We start from the raw sequence: 18,048 nt of genomic DNA, 5'->3' as shown, positions 1-18,048 counted from the left end.
AAATGTTTGAAAGACCCCTTGGTTATTAAAAAGTCCCATTAACGCCTCTGGTTTTATGGGTTAAAAAAAGACGATGATACGGTGCACCCAGATGATAGTTTTAAAGACAAAAGAGTTAAATTTCTAACATGAAAGTAAAGATTCAAATTCTCTCAGAAGATATGGTGCAATAGTTGTAAAACTGGTTATAAAAGTAAAATTCTTCGAAGGCATGTGGAAATATGAAAACAAGTAAGTGAGATGAACAAAATGTTGAAAAGAAGAGAGCCTCAGCTTTGAAAAGAGTAGTTGTAGTTGTAGTTGTAGTTTTAGGTAAGTTTAGACATTTAATCAAAATGTGCAGTTTAGTTGGGGAACAAAATGGACCACCCTCTTCTTCTTGTAATGTTGTTAAACAAAATATGTCAACAAAAGATGACGTGTTTGCTTCTTCAACACATGATTTGAACAACCGATAATGAAATTGAAGGAGAAGGTTTTATCCATTCTTTGTTGATAATGAGAATTTTCTTCTTCATATTGGTGATAAAAAATCAGTTCATTTTGAAGCAATGTTGTAGACTTACCTAACTAAACCTACTACCAATCCTGTTGGGTTATTTCAATGCTGAATTTTTGCCCATTAAGGTTGCATCAATAGCTCTTGTATGACATCAATTGGAGGTGGACTGAAAATTTATTTACAAGATTGAATCAATTATTATATCATAGATTAATAAATAAAATATTCCTTAAATATGGTTACTATGATAGAGTTCAAGCATCACTTTCAACTCAATATCATTCATTGACTATTGCCCTACTTTCAATAACTTCCTCTCATAACTCTCACACAAATGTAAGCCAACCATTTAATAAAACCTATAATCCTAGGAAGACCCAACTTCCATGACCGAGAGGTTAGCAAAAAATGGTACAGCTACAAGATTTACCTAAAAGCGGTTTGGGTTTAAATTGCACAGACCTTATTACTAGTGAAACAGTAAACTTTATATTGAGTGCAATAATTACGGGTTTGATCATGATATCCTAAGATTTACCTATCTGGTCAAGTCGGGCAATTCCCCAGTCATTAAAAAAAAAAAAAATCCAACTTTCATATTTGTAAGTATTTATTTGGTCATTGAAATTTATAAACCGACATATATTGCATCAATAAAATTATGTGTACATATTTTTTATATACAATTTAGATATACTAATAATATGTCATAATATAATTAAATGATTCTAAATTAAAAATAAAATAAACTCCAATTATATAATGACATATAACTTGTGTATTCATATTGTATACAAAAAATATATACACATAATATTGCTCATAATGCATTTGCTAACATTAGATCCCCAAGAATTAGTAACATACACAGCAGAAATTCCTGAAGGAACCCAAAGATTTTCAAATAACAAAGACCCTGAAGAATCATTTATATATGCCATCAATGCATTTTAAGAATCAAACAAAATCCAGTTTACAAACTGTTGTATCATTACAAGAACAAAACAGGATTGATACATTTGAAGGCCTTGCACTACTTTGACTTTTGATTTAAAAGGCAAAAAAAAAAAAAAATTGAATTACATTACAAAATGGACAATATATCTACAAAAATTGGCCATCCGGAACAGCAACAAGATGACCTAAGTCAATATTTGAAGTGTTGGGTAGTAGGATGTGGATCAGAACTATGGCAATCCCAACATCTCGATAGTAGTCGGCATCATACTCCAGTGCTTGATATGGTCGGAGATACGTCAAGTGAAATCAGGCAACATACGAAAATCTGTCACAGACTAAAATGGTTCACTCAATCAACCTCCTTTGCACTCTTAAACACCTGTCCCCCAGAGCATAAGAAGTCCATCAGGATAAGCCTGAAATTCGCATATTTCTGGTTCATGGTTTTATTTGATATCATGAATTATGAGAGCCTTGGACCATCAAAGGAATACGCTTAGCACCGTCTGCACGAAGACTATCACCTTTAAATCCAATCTGGTAGAAGAAATCATATTCAAGATTACCTTAAACACTTGCTTTAGCAGGAATTAGCCAAAATTCTAAAATATGTACCCTACGTTTGGTGATAAATTTTACAGGTAGCTATATCTGTTTTGAGTCAAGACTATTACCTCACTTGACAGATCAGGGGAGAACCACCGCAACTGTACCCCGAGATTTACAACAGCAGGGATCAGCTTAAAAAGCAATGGAGTTGTCACCTGCATTATGGCTTTGTGAGCAAATTTGAAATCTCAATATAAACTGGTCCAGATCATCATGAAGGATTACCATATAATAACCAAAAGAGTGTTAAACATAAGCTAATAATAGCCAAGATTCAGCAGATTCACGAACAGTTGATCAACAATTTTAATCTAAACAATGCATGTCACTTAATAGCACCAAGATTTAAACAATTTATAGCACCAACAATTAAAAAATTTATAGCACCAACATTTAAACATTCTTCTGCTCTAACTTTACATCATAAGCAGAAGAGGGGCTTCAGAGGTATTCACTTGGTTCAAAACCAGATTTCCCATGTAAATTGATCCTCTAGTTACACACCACAAAACTTATGTCTTTCAGTATTTTGAGAGAAGAAATATTTCTCAATGCATATATTATTCATGGTGAATTACAACATTTATATAATTGGTGTACAATTTATATTAATTTCATATATAAAGGGAACTAAATTACTAAATTCCTTAACTACAAGATTTACATCTTTTTTTTTTTGTAACTACACATCTATCTTTAACTCATTTTCCTGAAGTAGCAAGATAATTCCATCCTGAGATTATCCTGATCCATAATTTCATACACTCCCCCTGAAATTGTAGCAAATATGTTAAATATTCCCAACTTGTTTATTAATTTTTCAAAACTTGGTTTGGGAAGACTCTTTGTGAAGAAATCTGAAACTTGTTGCTTTGTCGAAAGATGTCACACATACACTCCTGTTGTTGATCTTCTCATTGATAGAGTATATGTCGATCTCCACATGATTTGTTCTGTCAGGATACATTGGATTATATGCAATGCTCAGTGTGGCTTTGTCATCACTGGTAAAGTCTTATTGAATTCTCTATTGGGATCCTTAGTTCTCCCAATAACTGAGTTAACCGATTTCCTTCACATGTTTCTTGAGTAATTGCTCGAAATTCTATCTCAACACTAATCTAGGCTACAATCAGTGGTTTTTTACTTTTCCACATCACTTCTCAATGTACACTAGTTATGGTGAATTATAACATTTATATACTTGGTGTACAATCTATATATTACTTTGGCATACAATTCTAAGAAGGAAACTAAGTTACTAAATTCCTAAACTAAAAGATTCACAAATCTCTACTTTTGTAAGTCTTTAACTCAGCTTCTGAAGTAGTTAGATTAGATCATTCCATCTTGAGATTATCCTGATACATGGTTTCCTACACCACTTTCATATTACTCTCTCTGTTGATGGTTCAGTACAAAATCTGGGCGAATTCAATGATGAAAGTATGCATGCAATAGGGTTAGGATTAATTTCAATCAATGGGCAGTAGACAGACCATAATGCAGACACTTGGGATACCGGGTACAAAGTATACTTGAAGAAGCTTGCATTTCACATCTGTAATACTACAAGAGAACTATATCTAAAAAATCCCACATACCAGACTGAGTGCTGTTGTGCCAAGGAGCAGTAGATACAATTTCCCCTGCAAATTTTAGAGAACTCATAAGCATTCTTGGACAAGACAACAACAAAACCTACAAGCTTTGACAATTTTAGAAAACTCACTTACATTGGCTCAATGCAATTTTACAAATACACAATTTACCTGATATTAGCTTAGATGGTTGCAAAATATTGATTGAACAAACCTCAACTAGATGAAGATTAGAAGCACGACTAAGCAAAACAAAAGCAAATTCTCCAATTTGTGCCAGAGACATTCCAACCTACACATAAGGAAAAACCTAAGACCCTCTGTTCACTTTGATGATGTAAATAAGTGAAATGAAGACAAAAGTGTGCTAGTAGTTCAGCCAAGTCTTACGAGGAGTGACGTTTTGTTGCTGTAATTAAAGCCCTTGACAACAGTGGCAACCACAGCAGTTTTTACAACAATCACCAATAGTACAGCTGCTAGTAAGATATCAACATGATTCCACAAGAAATGTACATGAATCAGCATCCCAATACTGGCAAGAAAAAGTGCAGCAAAGAAGTTGCGAATCGGCTCAACCTAAATACAATGAAACCAAAATAAGGAAAATTCATGACTTTCATAATTACCATCTAAGAACAAAAAACATATAATACAAAAGCAAAAGCCATATACACAAATCAACCAAAATTCTGTGTCCAGGGAAAAATGAAACGTTCCAACAGCCTAGAAAAGGAATTCAAAGAGATAAGTTCCAGGTAATAGAAGCAGTATATTTCCAAATCAACAACATAAATGAGTAATTAAATTATAATACAAATAAATTTTGGCATATCTGCCACAAAACAAAGTTTTAAGGGGCAGTTTGCTGATAAAGATCGAACTTGTTTTATGAATCGCTTAATGAGCTCAAAGGCAGGGATCATAATATTACATAACTGTGACCTCTACAAGGTTAAAAAGCATTTAGTATTTTACAGTCTGTCATTTAAATGGCAATTGAGTCCGGAGAACCATTGCAACATAACAGCATGCAAAGAACAAAGATGGCATAGCTTTCAAGAACTACATGAGTGTAGAAAAAGGATAAAAGCAAGAGTAGCATATAAAGTTAAGAATAAACATACACCAAGCTCTTCATTTCATTTTGTATTTCCTTTTGCTTTTACTAATTGTTAAATCTCCAGAAAGAGTTCAATTTCATGCAGCAATATTCAAATTTTGCGGCATTTCCAAAGTCTTTTTTCTTTTTTTTTCACTTTTGCTTCACTTCAGCAAACTTCTCAGTGATTTTTGTTACTTAATTTCATTTTTTTTTCACTTTTTTCTGTTACCAATTGTTGGTTCATTTTTCATGCAACATTATACAATTTCTTGGGTGCAGTTTCCAATATAATCTTTTCTCAATTTGGCTCCCATTCAGCAAACTTCTCAGTGATTTTTGTTACTTTCTGGCTAAGGTTATTACACTCGAGCCTTTGCCAATCACTTAGTCCCTGATAATTTTATGGCAATCATAGTAACTCAAAATCTTCATGATTATCCCATAAAATCAGAATAATCCAATTATGAATGTTACTTTGCACCAATTCTGACAAAAATCATCCCAGATCTACCACAAAACTCAAAAGATTGAACAGTGAACCTAAAGAACAATTCTATAATAAGCAGATCAGAATGAAAGTCATAGGATACTGAGTGACTACAGAAATAGATACACAAATCGAAAAACTTACTTGTTCAAGGGTGTGTTGACCAAGATCAGTTGTTGATATCATCACTCCAGCAGCAAAGGAACCCAATTCAAGGCTTAAACCCAGCTTATCACTGCACTGAAATGTCACAACAATCGATATTATTACATCCATGCAGATATGCATACATAAATTGGAAGTGAATGGGCTGTAGGTTGGTGACGTTAATTCCTTTGGTTCTAGTTAAGATGGAACAAATTAAAATCATCAATAGCAATCAGATTGCAATAAAATCAATTAAACAGAGAATTGTGCATACAAGACAACGTGTTTAAAAGTGTGTTAATCACAAGGCAATTAGAAATAGGGAAATGAGACAAACCCAAGCAACAAGTAAGCAGAATGCCACAGATGCCAGCTGATAAAGTTCATTAGTCTGCAAAAATAACAGTCCGGATAACAGAATTCATTATCTGCTTGCCAACTCCATATTTGGGCCTCTAACTGTCAACCCCTATGAAAAATAGCTTCAAAGGTAATGTATATAAATACATATATGTGCTTACTCGCGAAGATAAGCTTATCATTAGCTTCAGAAACCATGGTACACACGTACGAGATAATATCATCAAAATGGCCAGAAATGAGATCAACATCACCAATCTGGAAATTCAATATTACCACGTGAAGCAATATCAAGACTCCAGTTTGTAGGCAAACGCATAGAAAGACAACAGCCAACATAAATTAAACCTAGTCCAATCAACTGGAAGCCATAATTGACCAGTTCAACCAGTCCAACCAGCCAAAATTACCGTGCTCCAACTTTGGTTTCAACTTCAAACCAGGATGAACTACAGTTAAACCATCTTGGTTTACAGTTTAACCATCAATTCACCCTAGTCAAACCATATGCTAATGTCATCATAGATTTGACAACTATTGGGACTCGAGTCCCAATAGTTGAGAAGACATAGGTGTAATCACTAGGCCAACACTTGTGTTTGATTATAGGGATAACAACACTTAAAGGTTTCAAACTATCATTTTTTTTTATTGAAGAAACCAAACTTTATTTTTTTTTTCAATTGAATGGACCGAATTCTTATATTTTACTATTGGAAAAATCAAACTTTTATATTTTTTTATAAAAAGGACCAAATTTTCAATATTTTCTATTAAATATACCAAATAAATACAATTAGGATTATTTGTTTTGTTTCATACCTTCAATAAAAATAGCAAAAGCTTAGTCATTTTAATATGAAAATCTGATAATTTGTTCGTTCAATAGGAATTAAAATTTGAAAATTCAATCTCTTCGATTGAAAAAACAAAATTTGGTCTCTTCAATAGAAAAAAAGTGATAGTATAATTTTTAATTAATTTGTTTCAAAGTAATTTTTTTAAATTTTTTCAATTGTTAGGGCTTAAACCGAGCACCATTCCAATACACAAGGTATGTGTGCCAAGCCAAATTAGATTTTGATTAAATGTAATATGGAGTTTATATTTAATGATTAAGTAAGCAAAATAATTTTGAATTTTTTACTGTTCATTTAAACAGGTAATCCAGTCAAACCACCAATTGACTTGAATTGGCCCCGTCACCGGATCAATGCCCTGTCTGGGTCTAAAAACATTACTAGAAATAGAGGACAAAAGTTTCAAATTATTACATCTAAATACTATAACCTTATTATTTATCATAAACTAGATGTCTAACATGTTTACCCAAAAAAATTTAGAATGTAAAACATAACAGAGAAACAAAGAAAAGATGAACCCCCACTATTTCAACAGTTGATGCAGACAAAGTTCCCAAGATCGATCACATAGAAACGATTTAATTACATAAAATTTAAATTATATCCTTACGATTTAGTGATGGATATTACTCCTTGAAGAACACCAGAAGTTCCACCAAGAATTGGTAGCAGAGCAAAAAGCGAACTCACAGCACAGTCCTGTGGGACAACAAGAAAAATATCATATGGAAGATAGATAATTAAATTTTATCCATCATTTTAAACAAGGCAGGTAAGATAGCATTTATCATTACCACGTGGAAACATGTACCTGCAAAATAAGGGTACCAATTGTGACTTGACCATGTAGGGCACTTATACTATTCCTTTCCATCAAAAACTTTAAAACCTGTGGCCAACAAAGGTGGAATAAACACTTATATGATGCATATAAATTTCAAATCTCATGTAAGATAGATATCATAAATTAGTGAACAGTAACAAAGAACACCAAATTAGGCCTCTAATGTTCATTTTATAGAACACTACAAACAATGTAAGAGCTTTTATTCTCATTTCTGTCATAAAGAGCCTTGCCACAGGAAAATAATCAACGATATAACCAGGATCAAAGACGCTTGGAAATGCTATTATTCTTGTTGGAAGATATGATTCATTTCAAGTTTAGAAAGTATTGATTGAGTCCAGTAAATTAAGAGAAGAATTATTGCAATTTCTTTTCAGTTCTTTGATTTAACTCCTTTTGTATAGATTGTACTTTCTTAAATTTGTATATCTTTGTATAAATTCCCTTGATGAATGAACAAAATGTTCTCAAAAAAAATTCAAACCAAGAAACCATGGTTTCATGGTATCAAAAGCCAAGTTCTAAAAACAAAACAAACTTATTGAGTCTAGACAAATATTATCTCTACTGTCATAACTGATCAAAAATTTCAAAACCTACTGAACATCATCAATTTGTCTGGTACCACCTCATAAACTATCCACCACTGCCTCATAAAGTTTACATTGTTGTTGACCAGAAGACCTCTCTTCAATCATCGACCAATTGTCAACTAAAGCCTGTTATCACATCGACCACGGGACCAGTTACATCATCAACCTCTATCATCGACCAATCATCAACCAAAGCCTGTTATCGCACCAACCAGGAGACCAGAACCATTGTCGACTTCTATCGTTGACCAATTGACTAGAATACCAAAGATATCTATCACCAGAAACTTGTCGAAAACTCCCATCTACTTCAACTCCTTTGGAAACTTCGATCTCTACCACCGTTGAAACCTCTAGATCTTCTTGATCTATTATTGTCCTTGCCAACTGAACACAAGATTTATTGTTTTAACCCTGCTGTTAGCAAATTTCAAAGAGCTTCCAACCATTCCTCCCATCCATTTCAATAACCTTCATGCGGATAAGGCCTCTGCATTTAACCAGTTGGCTTCAATAAATTTCTTCACAAAATTCTCATTTTCCTCCTCAAGATAAATCCTCAAATTTTGAGCAGAAAAGGTAATGATCATACCAAAATCAAATGTCTATAAAGGCATCCTTTATATCACTTAATTTCCTAATCAGCCAACTAGTTGTATCAACTTCTTTTCCCTCAATAGCAGCTACCATTAATACCATATCTTTAACGGTCACAAGATCGTTTGTGTTGTTCCTAGCATTCAAAATATATGTTATCAATATGTGAAGAACACACAATGTCGAGCTCATCAACAAATTCGATTTAGATGTATGGGGTTATCATACCCACTACCCCCACAAGTCATCCAAGCACCCTGAGAACTATACTCTGGCGGCACGTCCGACAACCTGTCATAGTCATAGCCTAACCAATCTACTAATTCCTCCGATGTCACTGTCTTTGGTGTGGATGAGCTAGTAAAGGATGTGGAAAATCAAGACAATTCAGGAAAATAAGGAAAATTCAGCTATCAATGATATTGAATAACTAGCTGATCAATTTTTCTTTATTCTGTTTCTAAATATAACCTAGTCAACTCTTGTATTTTTAGGAAACTAGATATGTATAGTTGTACATAGTTATTAACTTATTATAATGTTGTTTTTCCTTTTTTTCAGTCTTGTATTTCTCTATAAAAGGACAACAATGTATACATTTTTATATAAAAGACCAATAAAAATAAGTTTTCTCTTCAGTTTATATGGTATCAGAGCCTCCCTAAACCCTTGCTATTCACCTAAAGTCTAATTCTTTCACCATGTCTGAAATCTCATCTAACTCTAGTATCCCTACGCCAATCTTGAACACACACAAAAGTATCGACACTTAATCCAGTTCTGTCCAAATTACCACTATTCGGTTGGATGGTGATAATTTCTTGCGTTGGCCTCAATTGGTTTGGATGTATACACATAGACAAGGCAAAATTGGATATTTGGTTGGAGACACAACGGCGTTGAATGAGGACCCAACCTATGCTATATGGGATACTAAGAATTCCATGACAATGACATGGCTAGTGAATTCAATGGAAGAAGAAATCAAATCCAGCTACATGTGTTATGCCATGACAAAGGAACTCTAGGACAACATCAACCAAATGTATTCAGATTTGGGAAATTAGTCCTAGGTAAATGAACTCACTCTTAAACTTGGTGAAATTCAACAAGGGGGAGATAGTGTCACTCAGTATTTTAATTTGTTGAAACACTTGTGGCAACATCTTGATTTGTTCAATGACTATGAATGGAAGTCTCCTGGTGATTGTAATCACAACAAAAAAATGGTTCAAAATCACTGAATATTTAAGTTCTTGTTTGGACTCAACATTGAGTTCGATGAAGTCAAGGGGAGGATAATTGGTAGGCAGCCTCTTCCCTCTCTTGGTGAAGATTTTTCTGAAGTTAGGAGAGAAGAGAGTCATAGGAGTGTTATGCTCAGAAAGAAGGCTGGGAGCTGTCTTAAGGAAAACATATACAACCACAAAATAAAAAGAGAGTGCGGCTGAGGAGCCAAAGTCAATTTCAATGCAGGCCAGGAAATCAACAACGTTCTTTCTATTTATAAATTTTATATATATATATATAAAAACTAAAGTTAAAATATTTTATGAGGAATGTAGAAATATCTTATAATTCACCAGCAAATTGTATTATTTTGTGTTTTAGTTTCTATAATTACTGTATGTAAGTTTCTACAGGATTTGACCTCAGCTCCTAATTGACAAAGTCTTTATCTTTGGAGATTAATTAGAAATACACTGATGTGAAGTATGAATCATGACATACAATATATGATCTCCAACTGGTCATATTTAAAATGAAAAAAGATAGACATACAATATATGTGATCTACAACTAGTCAGATTTAAAATGAAAAAAGATAGGGAGGTATGTAGCTTCATGGTAAGATTAGCAATAAAAGCAATGATGACTTAAACAAAATTTTCACTACTAGATTACTACGAGGATAAAAATTATATTAACAAAATCAAGTCACTGCACTAAAAAATTACCACTGCAGTTGAAGACATAGACAACAAGGCACCAACAAATACCCCTTCTGAAGGCTTACCACCACACAACTGCAAAAGGCACAGAGATGCATCCATCAAAAGCTTAAAGCTACACAGAACTGGGAGCACATGGTAAAATTCTTTATACTGGTATTTAGTACCACCTTAGGTCTCTCATCCAAATGAAAAATAAAAAAGATAACAGCCTTAGGAACAATAAAATGTTTCTTTACCCCAGCAACTTAAAAAATCTTTATAACAGTCGAATATTCTGTAGTATACTCAATCTAATGAATAAAATTAAAGTTTTTGCACTAACCACTTTATATAAAGGTAATGTTTACAGTTCACAGGCAGTAGGGTTATTCCATTACTAACTATCTACCTAAAACTCTCATGATATAAGTCATACCGAAGCTATTATTCCACACAAGCACATAAATAGAAAAATCTGGAGAAGACCTCCTAAAACAGCAACTGCACGAACAACTCGAAGCTGTAATTATGAAAAGATAACAGTTACATCAACTAAAAAGAATTGAATTTATAAGCATGGATGAACAAGAAAGTATGAGCAAACCTTTGATGCAGAGAATTCAAGGCCCAATGCAAAAAGAAGAAAAATGACACCAAATTGGGCCACTGTTTCAACCTGAAAGAATATAAGAAGTGATATGTGATATTAAACAGCTATAAAATTTGAAATATACCACTGAAGAATGACAAGCTTATACTAATTTGGTACTATATCAAGATAGAAAGAATATTATATTGCCTTCCAGCACAATCACATTTTTTTCCAAATAAAAAATTGTTTATGAAAAGACCAGCTTTGTTTTGTTAATGCAATAACCAGTAGGTCAGAGTATAATCTATAGTTTGTCTACAATTAGGTTTTTTTATCACCATGCACATCTCTTCATTGATTATTTACAAACCAAAAGCGCATATGAACTGTCAAAACTGTAAATAATAATACAACATGAAAATAGAGTACCATATTAAGATAGCCAGCAAAAGCAAAAGCAACATACTTGCACCATTTCACTGACAAAGCTGAAGCCCCCCGGCCCAATAACAGATCCTGCTAGCAGATATCCAGTAATGACCTTCAAAATCAAAATAAGAAAGATGTTCCTTAAGGATGCTGCATGAAGGAACCAAAAACAGAGTCTTTGAAAGCAAAGGCAAGTTGCAGAGATAATAAAAGATAGATGAATGACATTGGTCTAACCGGTTGTCCAGCACATGCAAAGGCAATACCACCACAAGTTGCAGAGACAATAACAACCACCAGATCTGATATCAATCTGCAATTACAGCATTTTGAACAGGTTAGAATGGCCAACAAATTTCTCTTACTGAGAGGGAGGGCTGGGGTGTGATAACAAAATAGTTAGTAACAAACCTCAAGTCTAGTTGCAGCACAGGATATTTCGACTTTGGATTTGATATGATAAAAACATTGTCCTGAAGATTAATTTTATGAAAGATCAAATTTAATCAACTTCAAAGATTGGCTTGTCGAAGATGTAACTGCTTGAAGTGGTGTATCATCAGATAAGATCAGCTATTAAAGCATGCAAAAAGACAACTTATCAAGCAAGTAAAATATTGCAAAATACTAAATATACCTTCCGATCAATCAATGTTGGAGTATCTTCTTGTCCATTTTCATTATCCAATTTAAAAACATGATGAAATTGAAATGACCTAACATAAAATTCATAATAGTGTCAGAAATTTGCAAATCATAGATGAAAAAAATAAGCATTCCCATTGTTGTAATAAGAATGTCGTCTCAAAATCTTATGAAGAAAAATGACTAATACATTTTTCAAGCTACAACGACATACTTCTCCTTGGTTTCATTTTTCTTTGTAACTCTGGCAACAGTTTCCAAAACAGCCTGTCAAAACCAAATATACAGCATTCAGACATTACATTGATTAAGAAATCTGTAAAGAGACAAATACACTTCATCAGGCAAAACTGCCAGATACAATAATGAGACTCTCCAAAATTTCTCAATAGGAAAGCATCCAGTTTATTTAACTCTTCAATAAGCCATCAGCATTTGATCTTCCATTTCTAATTGCTTACTATCAATTGAATGGTTTCACTACTAATAAGCTTTGAATATGAAGTTTCACATTGAATTTCTGTTCTATTACTTACTTCCATCCATTATACATTTTTGTAACAGCAACAATTCCCTTTAATATTAAGTTGTTACAAGTAATACAAGCTAGACAGTGGTTTCATATTACAGTCCTGTAGTCAGCACTATAAACGAAAAATATGTAAACATCTATCCTTTAACAATTTGCCGTCCATTGAAAAGTCAATGAAAGTCATGTGGATTAAAGAATATGATGACCAACCTGTTGTCCAGCAACACTATTATTGAAGCTACCAGGATCAGTAGCTGCAACAGAAAACACGAACAAGTAAGAACAATCAAGGTACACACTTTCCATTTGTACCTTTTTCCAAATTTCTTAAAAGATAATGTTTGTTCTATTATAAAGATCCACACTAAACACAACATAATGATACCATTTCAGCTTTACTTAAAATGAGTTCTCCAGTTTCGATTAATCAATTGAGTTAAAATAACTGGCCCACAACCACAAAAACCGTAGTGTAACAACCGTAAATAAAAAAAATGAGGATATAAATAAAAAAATAAAATGAAAGAGAGAAGAATAGCTCAGATCTAGAATAGACCTTCATTTTGGTCACTCTCATTGAATTCCTTTTCGAGAGCACGATCAATCATGTCAGCGAAGCTGTCCTCTTTGGATGTCTCGCGGGACACATTATTATACTCAGCAGCGGTGGCATTGACCTCGGAGTTGGACTCAGTTACAGACTCGGTGGACGCGAAGCAGAGAAGAAGAGAAACAATGATGAAGAGTGCGAGAGACAACCTCATTGCAACGAATTTACCGAAACGACGTGTCGTTTGGAATTGTTATGGAAAAAGTAAAAGGAAAGTGTTCTTTGCTTTTGGTTGTTGGTTAGGTCAGGTTGGCTTAGAAATTTATCAAATCCAAATGGTGCAGCTGGTTGAGATGGGAGTTTGATGTCCAGCCAGGTCAGGAGGGACATTACAGAAGCTACGCGCAAGAAAATGCGCGTGAGGGACAGCGGAAAAGTGCCCTTTACAGTTGGCAACACTATTTAACTCCACTACTCAACTTAAAAATTAAAATAATAAAAGGGATGAAGCTGGCCGCCTACTCTATTATCAACCATATTCATTGGAATCTGGAAGCATTCATTAGAGATGCCCACGGGCGAGCTTAGGTACTCATCGGAAACATCGGCCAACGACGACGAGGCATGGGTGTGGGCGCAGATCAAAGCGGAGGCGCGGCGCGACGCAGAGTCGGAGCCCGCTTTAGCAAGCTATCTCTACTCCACCATCCTATCGCACTCCTCTTTCGAAAGATCGCTGTCGTTTCATTTGGGCAACAAATTATCCTCCTCCACGCTCCTGTCTACTTTGTTGTATGATCTCTTTCTCAACACCTTCTCCTCCGACCCCACGCTCCGTGCCGCCGCCGTCGCTGATATTCGTGCCGCGCGTGTCAGAGACCCTGCTTGCGTTTCCTTCTCTCACTGCCTTCTTAATTACAAGGGCTTCTTGGCCTGTCAGGTACATTTCTTTTTCGTAATTTTGCATCGTTTGCTCATTTTAGTTGGAAATTTTATTTATATTAAATTTTGAAATTGATTGATACAATTAGAATCAATTTTTGATGAATTGTAAAGTGTTTAGAGAGGAAATGTGACCAGAGCATTTCATTGTTAATCTCTATTATAATATTGAATTGTAGCTTGATACCATTTGATAAAAAAGAATTGTATCAGCCTAAACTCGTTATAATATTGTGCTTATGTAAGCTCATGCTGCAAGCTAAGAGAAAGGAAATTCTAACCATAGGAGTTAATCTTGATTCTAATGTACATAGGGCAATCCTAATCACATAAGTTAACAATCTCTTCATTTTGCCTTTTTGGTTTCTGTGTTAGGCTCACCGAATAGCACACAAACTGTGGACTGAGTCTCGGAGACCATTAGCATTAGCATTGCACTCTCGAATTTCTGATGTATTTGCTGTTGATATACATCCAGCAGCTAGAATAGGAAAAGGGATTTTGCTTGATCATGCAACGGGTGTGGTCATTGGTGAGACAGCAGTGATTGGCAACAATGTGTCAATTTTGCATCATGTTACACTTGGTGGTACTGGGAACACATCTGGTGATCGGCACCCGAAGATTGGAGATGGGGTGCTGATTGGGGCTGGTGCAACCATATTAGGAAACATTAAGATTGGGGATGGTGCAAAAATTGGGGCTGGGTCTGTGGTACTGATTGATGTGCCACCAAGGACCACTGCAGTGGGGAATCCGGCAAGGCTGGTGGGAGGAAAAGAGAAGCCCTCTAGGCTGGAAGATATTCCTGGGGAGTCCATGGATCATACTTCATTCATTTCTGAGTGGTCAGATTATATTATTTGATCATATATCTGTTTTTATTCTCTACTATATTACGTATATTGTAGTGTTGGATGTCAAAGCTGCTCTTTCTGTTTCCATTTCACTGGCTTTAGAGGTTTGTAATATGCTTGCGGGGTATTAAACCATATTAATGGCTTTTGGCCTTGTGAAATATTCTGGAACATAAATCATATTAATGAGCGCTCTCTGAGTTATATTGCTTTCGTTGACTTGTGGAATCTTAATTTTTTTAGGAGCAAATATGTTAATCTTTGGTTCTTCAGGTGTTTGATTGTAATGAGTACTGATAGAAGGATTGACTTCGCTGTTGGGAACATTCATTATTATTATATCGAATTGTAACGAGTAGTGATAGAAGGATTAGCACCCGATGTTATGTCAATTGGGTCAACAAGACAGGGCCACTATATATGATTATTATGTGTGTGAGATACTATGTGAGAGAATAATAAAGATGAGATAGATATTAACTTGATTCTATCTCACACTCAGGGTCTACATTCATATTTATGTTATTTTTCTTTGGGAGAGTTGTGATAATGTTTACAAGGAAGTTGCGCTCTCTCTTTGATTGCCTCCTCCCTTTACCCTTATAGGGAAAGAGTCACAAGTAAATATTGTATTATAGGATGTCCAATATAAACCCGAATTCGAATATTTATTTATATTATAATTATTCAAAAACAAGATAATTGTATTGGGTGTATGATCTCAATTTGATAGGATATGATAGTTTTCTCTGACAAAAGAATGATAAAATAAAAAGATAGAATCTTCCTTGTTCAGGGATTCAATTGCTAAATAAAGTGATATAATAATTGTGGATAGATTTGATATGATAAGATACAAGGACCAAAGATGAGACAGGAATGGGATGAAAGAGAGTAAACAAGTTAACCTAACATGGCTTTATCTTTCAATAACAGAAGTATTTTACACGTGAGCATCGAATATGAACGCTGATGCCTTGATGAATGGGCAGTTTATCTTGTCCTCACAAAATGTATTGAAATCCTCTCTTTTGTCCCAAGAGATTTAAAATCTTTTCCAGAGCAAACCGAAAAACAACTGAAGCTTGAGATTCGGGAGGCTTAGCATAGACACAGCTCATAACTCACAACGAACCAACCATGGCGTCTCCGGCTTCTCTTCAACGCGCAGGAAACTCCTTTATACTATCTTCTCCCTTCAATTCTAAAATTAATCACCCGTTCTCGTCTCACTCCCTCACTCTCAAATTCCCACCTACGCCAAAACGTTTATGTGCCTATGCAAACCGTAACTCCAAGGTCTATCGTCGGCCCAGCGTCAATACTCAGCGTGATAAACAGAGGAACAAGACCAACAATATTCAAATTGGGAACGACCTGTTACCTGGAAATACAGGAAGAGAGAATCTTGATGTTGATTTGATGAATCTGTGCAAGGAGGGTAAGTTTAAAGAAGCAATTGAGTATATGGGTCGTGGTGCCTTTGCTGGTTATGATGTGTTCAGTGAGTTGTTGGATTCATGTGGGAATTTGAGTTCGCTTGAAATGGGAAGAACGGTTCATGATTTATTAAGAAAGTCACCGTTTAGTAATGATACTGCATTGAACAATAAATTGATTGGAATGTATGGGAAATGTAATAATATCAGAGGTGCACGCAAGGTGTTTGATCAAATGCCTGAGAAAAATTTGAGTTCGTGGCATTTGATGATTAATGCATACACTGTTGATGGAAAAGGTGACGATGGGTTGTTGTTGTTTGACCAAATGAGAAAATTGAACTTTTTACCCAATCAGGAGACTTTTGTGCTGGTCTTGGCGGCTTGTGCTAATGCAGGGGATGTCAAAGCAGTGTTTATGTATTTTGAGTTGATGCAGAGTGAATATGGTATTGTACCAGAAATTGAGCATTATTTAGGAGTTATTGATGTTCTAGGGAGAGCTGGTCATTTGAATGAAGCTGAGGAATTCATTGAAAAAATGCTGTTTGAGCCTACAGCAGAAGTATGGGAGACTCTTAGAGATTTTGCTAGAATTCATGGAGATGTTGAACTTGAAGATCATGCGGAGGAGTTATTGATTGATCTTGATCCTTCCAAGGCCACTGTTAACAAGATCTCATTGCCTCCAAGGAAGAAGCAATTTGCAACTAATATGCTTGCGGAGAAGGATAGAGTGAGTGAATATCGGTGTACAGAGCTCTATAAAGGAGAGGGATATCAGAATGTGAAAGGCTTGAATGGACAGATGAGAGAAGCGGGTTATGTGCCGGACACAAGATATGTGCTACACGACATTGATGAAGAGGCAAAAGAGAAGGCCTTGCAATACCATAGTGAGCGTTTGGCCATTGCTTATGGTTTGATCAGTACTCCGGCTAGGATGCCTCTTAGGATAATGAAGAACCTTAGAATTTGCGGCGACTGCCACAATGCAATAAAGATCATGTCCAAGATTGTTGGAAGAGAGCTAATTGTTAGGGATAACAAGCGGTTTCATCATTTCAGGGATGGCAAATGCTCCTGCAGGGATTACTGGTAAGGCTGTTGAAACCATACTCAACCCATGTGCTAGACTAGCTTCCTATATGATATTAGTCTTCTTTGGAGTGTACATTTCTGAGTGAAGGAAAACTAGACCATATTTTGATGCTGTACATTATGCTTGTACTTAAGATTCGTTTTAATAGAAATCAGATGGAATGACAAACCTAGTTTGTGTTTTGCGATGTATGCTAAATTTTCTAGTGTTTATATAGGCTTGTGTTCTGCACACTAGGTGAATCTGTTGAGATGGAGCACCACTTTATCAACCACTGAACCTCTAAGGACAGATACACATGTAATAAATGGTACTTACATAGGAGATCCGTCATGAAATAACCGTTGCTAATTTA

The 18,048-nt window shown here is 35.0% G+C and overlaps 3 protein-coding genes across 9 annotated transcripts; 2 read left to right on the top strand and 1 right to left on the bottom strand.

The window, feature by feature from the left end:
• Positions 1 to 1,407: 1,407 nt before the first annotated feature.
• On the bottom strand, positions 1,408 to 13,834 carry LOC123206863 (K(+) efflux antiporter 4-like). 7 transcript variants are annotated; one of them, XR_006500144.1, is made up of 20 exons: positions 13,360 to 13,834; positions 13,014 to 13,057; positions 12,486 to 12,538; positions 12,264 to 12,342; positions 12,038 to 12,099; positions 11,864 to 11,939; positions 11,664 to 11,738; positions 11,210 to 11,281; positions 11,042 to 11,125; positions 10,630 to 10,698; positions 7,446 to 7,523; positions 7,245 to 7,333; positions 5,933 to 6,029; positions 5,749 to 5,802; positions 5,409 to 5,504; positions 4,063 to 4,251; positions 3,844 to 3,964; positions 3,676 to 3,720; positions 2,137 to 2,226; positions 1,408 to 1,999 (listed from the first exon to the last, which is right to left on the bottom strand). XR_006500144.1 is itself a non-coding variant. In XM_044624131.1 (20 exons), exons 1-20 carry the CDS (start codon positions 13,565 to 13,567, stop codon positions 1,945 to 1,947), a joined length of 1,662 nt encoding a protein of 553 aa, XP_044480066.1. In that variant the 5' UTR covers positions 13,568 to 13,834; the 3' UTR covers positions 1,408 to 1,944. The 7 variants fall into 7 exon arrangements, 5 of the variants coding, with proteins under 5 accessions (XP_044480066.1, XP_044480065.1, XP_044480069.1 ...); XR_006500145.1 differs by having other exon boundaries at positions 1,408 to 1,968; XM_044624131.1 differs by having other exon boundaries at positions 1,408 to 1,968; positions 3,887 to 3,964.
• A 71-nt stretch (positions 13,835 to 13,905) lies between these two features.
• On the top strand, positions 13,906 to 15,313 carry LOC123206866 (serine acetyltransferase 5-like). Its single transcript, XM_044624137.1, has 2 exons — positions 13,906 to 14,293; positions 14,671 to 15,313. The coding sequence occupies exons 1-2, from the start codon at positions 13,922 to 13,924 to the stop codon at positions 15,160 to 15,162; spliced, it is 864 nt and encodes a 287-aa protein (XP_044480072.1). The 5' UTR covers positions 13,906 to 13,921; the 3' UTR covers positions 15,163 to 15,313.
• Positions 15,314 to 15,911: 598 nt separating this feature from the next.
• LOC123206865 (pentatricopeptide repeat-containing protein At2g15690, mitochondrial-like) lies at positions 15,912 to 17,887 on the top strand. The gene has a single exon (XM_044624135.1). The coding sequence runs from the start codon at positions 16,293 to 16,295 to the stop codon at positions 17,691 to 17,693; it is 1,401 nt and encodes a 466-aa protein (XP_044480070.1). The 5' UTR covers positions 15,912 to 16,292; the 3' UTR covers positions 17,694 to 17,887.
• Positions 17,888 to 18,048: the final 161 nt, after the last annotated feature.

This window comes from Mangifera indica, unplaced genomic scaffold, assembly GCF_011075055.1.
Source record: "Mangifera indica cultivar Alphonso unplaced genomic scaffold, CATAS_Mindica_2.1 Un_0052, whole genome shotgun sequence".
Classification (NCBI taxonomy): domain Eukaryota; kingdom Viridiplantae; phylum Streptophyta; class Magnoliopsida; order Sapindales; family Anacardiaceae; genus Mangifera; species Mangifera indica.
The sequence above is the reverse complement of the archived record's forward strand: the minus strand, read 5'-3'. Positions and strand labels throughout refer to the sequence as shown.

Coding starts and splice junctions, on each gene's coding strand:
- LOC123206866 (XM_044624137.1), top strand. CDS start 13,922: ATGCCCACGGGCGAGCTTAGGTACTCATCGGAAACATCGGCCAACGAC. Junction 14,294..14,670: donor AGGGCTTCTTGGCCTGTCAG/GTACATTTCTTT, acceptor TTTCTGTGTTAG/GCTCACCGAATAGCACACAA.
- LOC123206865 (XM_044624135.1), top strand. CDS start 16,293: ATGGCGTCTCCGGCTTCTCTTCAACGCGCAGGAAACTCCTTTATACTA.
- LOC123206863 (XM_044624130.1), bottom strand. CDS start 13,567: ATGAGGTTGTCTCTCGCACTCTTCATCATTGTTTCTCTTCTTCTCTGC. Junction 3,721..3,886: donor CTAATCTTCATCTAGTTGAG/GTTTGTTCAATC, acceptor TAAAATTTGCAG/GGGAAATTGTATCTACTGCT. Junction 2,000..2,136: donor CCCCTGATCTGTCAAGTGAG/GTAATAGTCTTG, acceptor TTCTTCTACCAG/ATTGGATTTAAAGGTGATAG.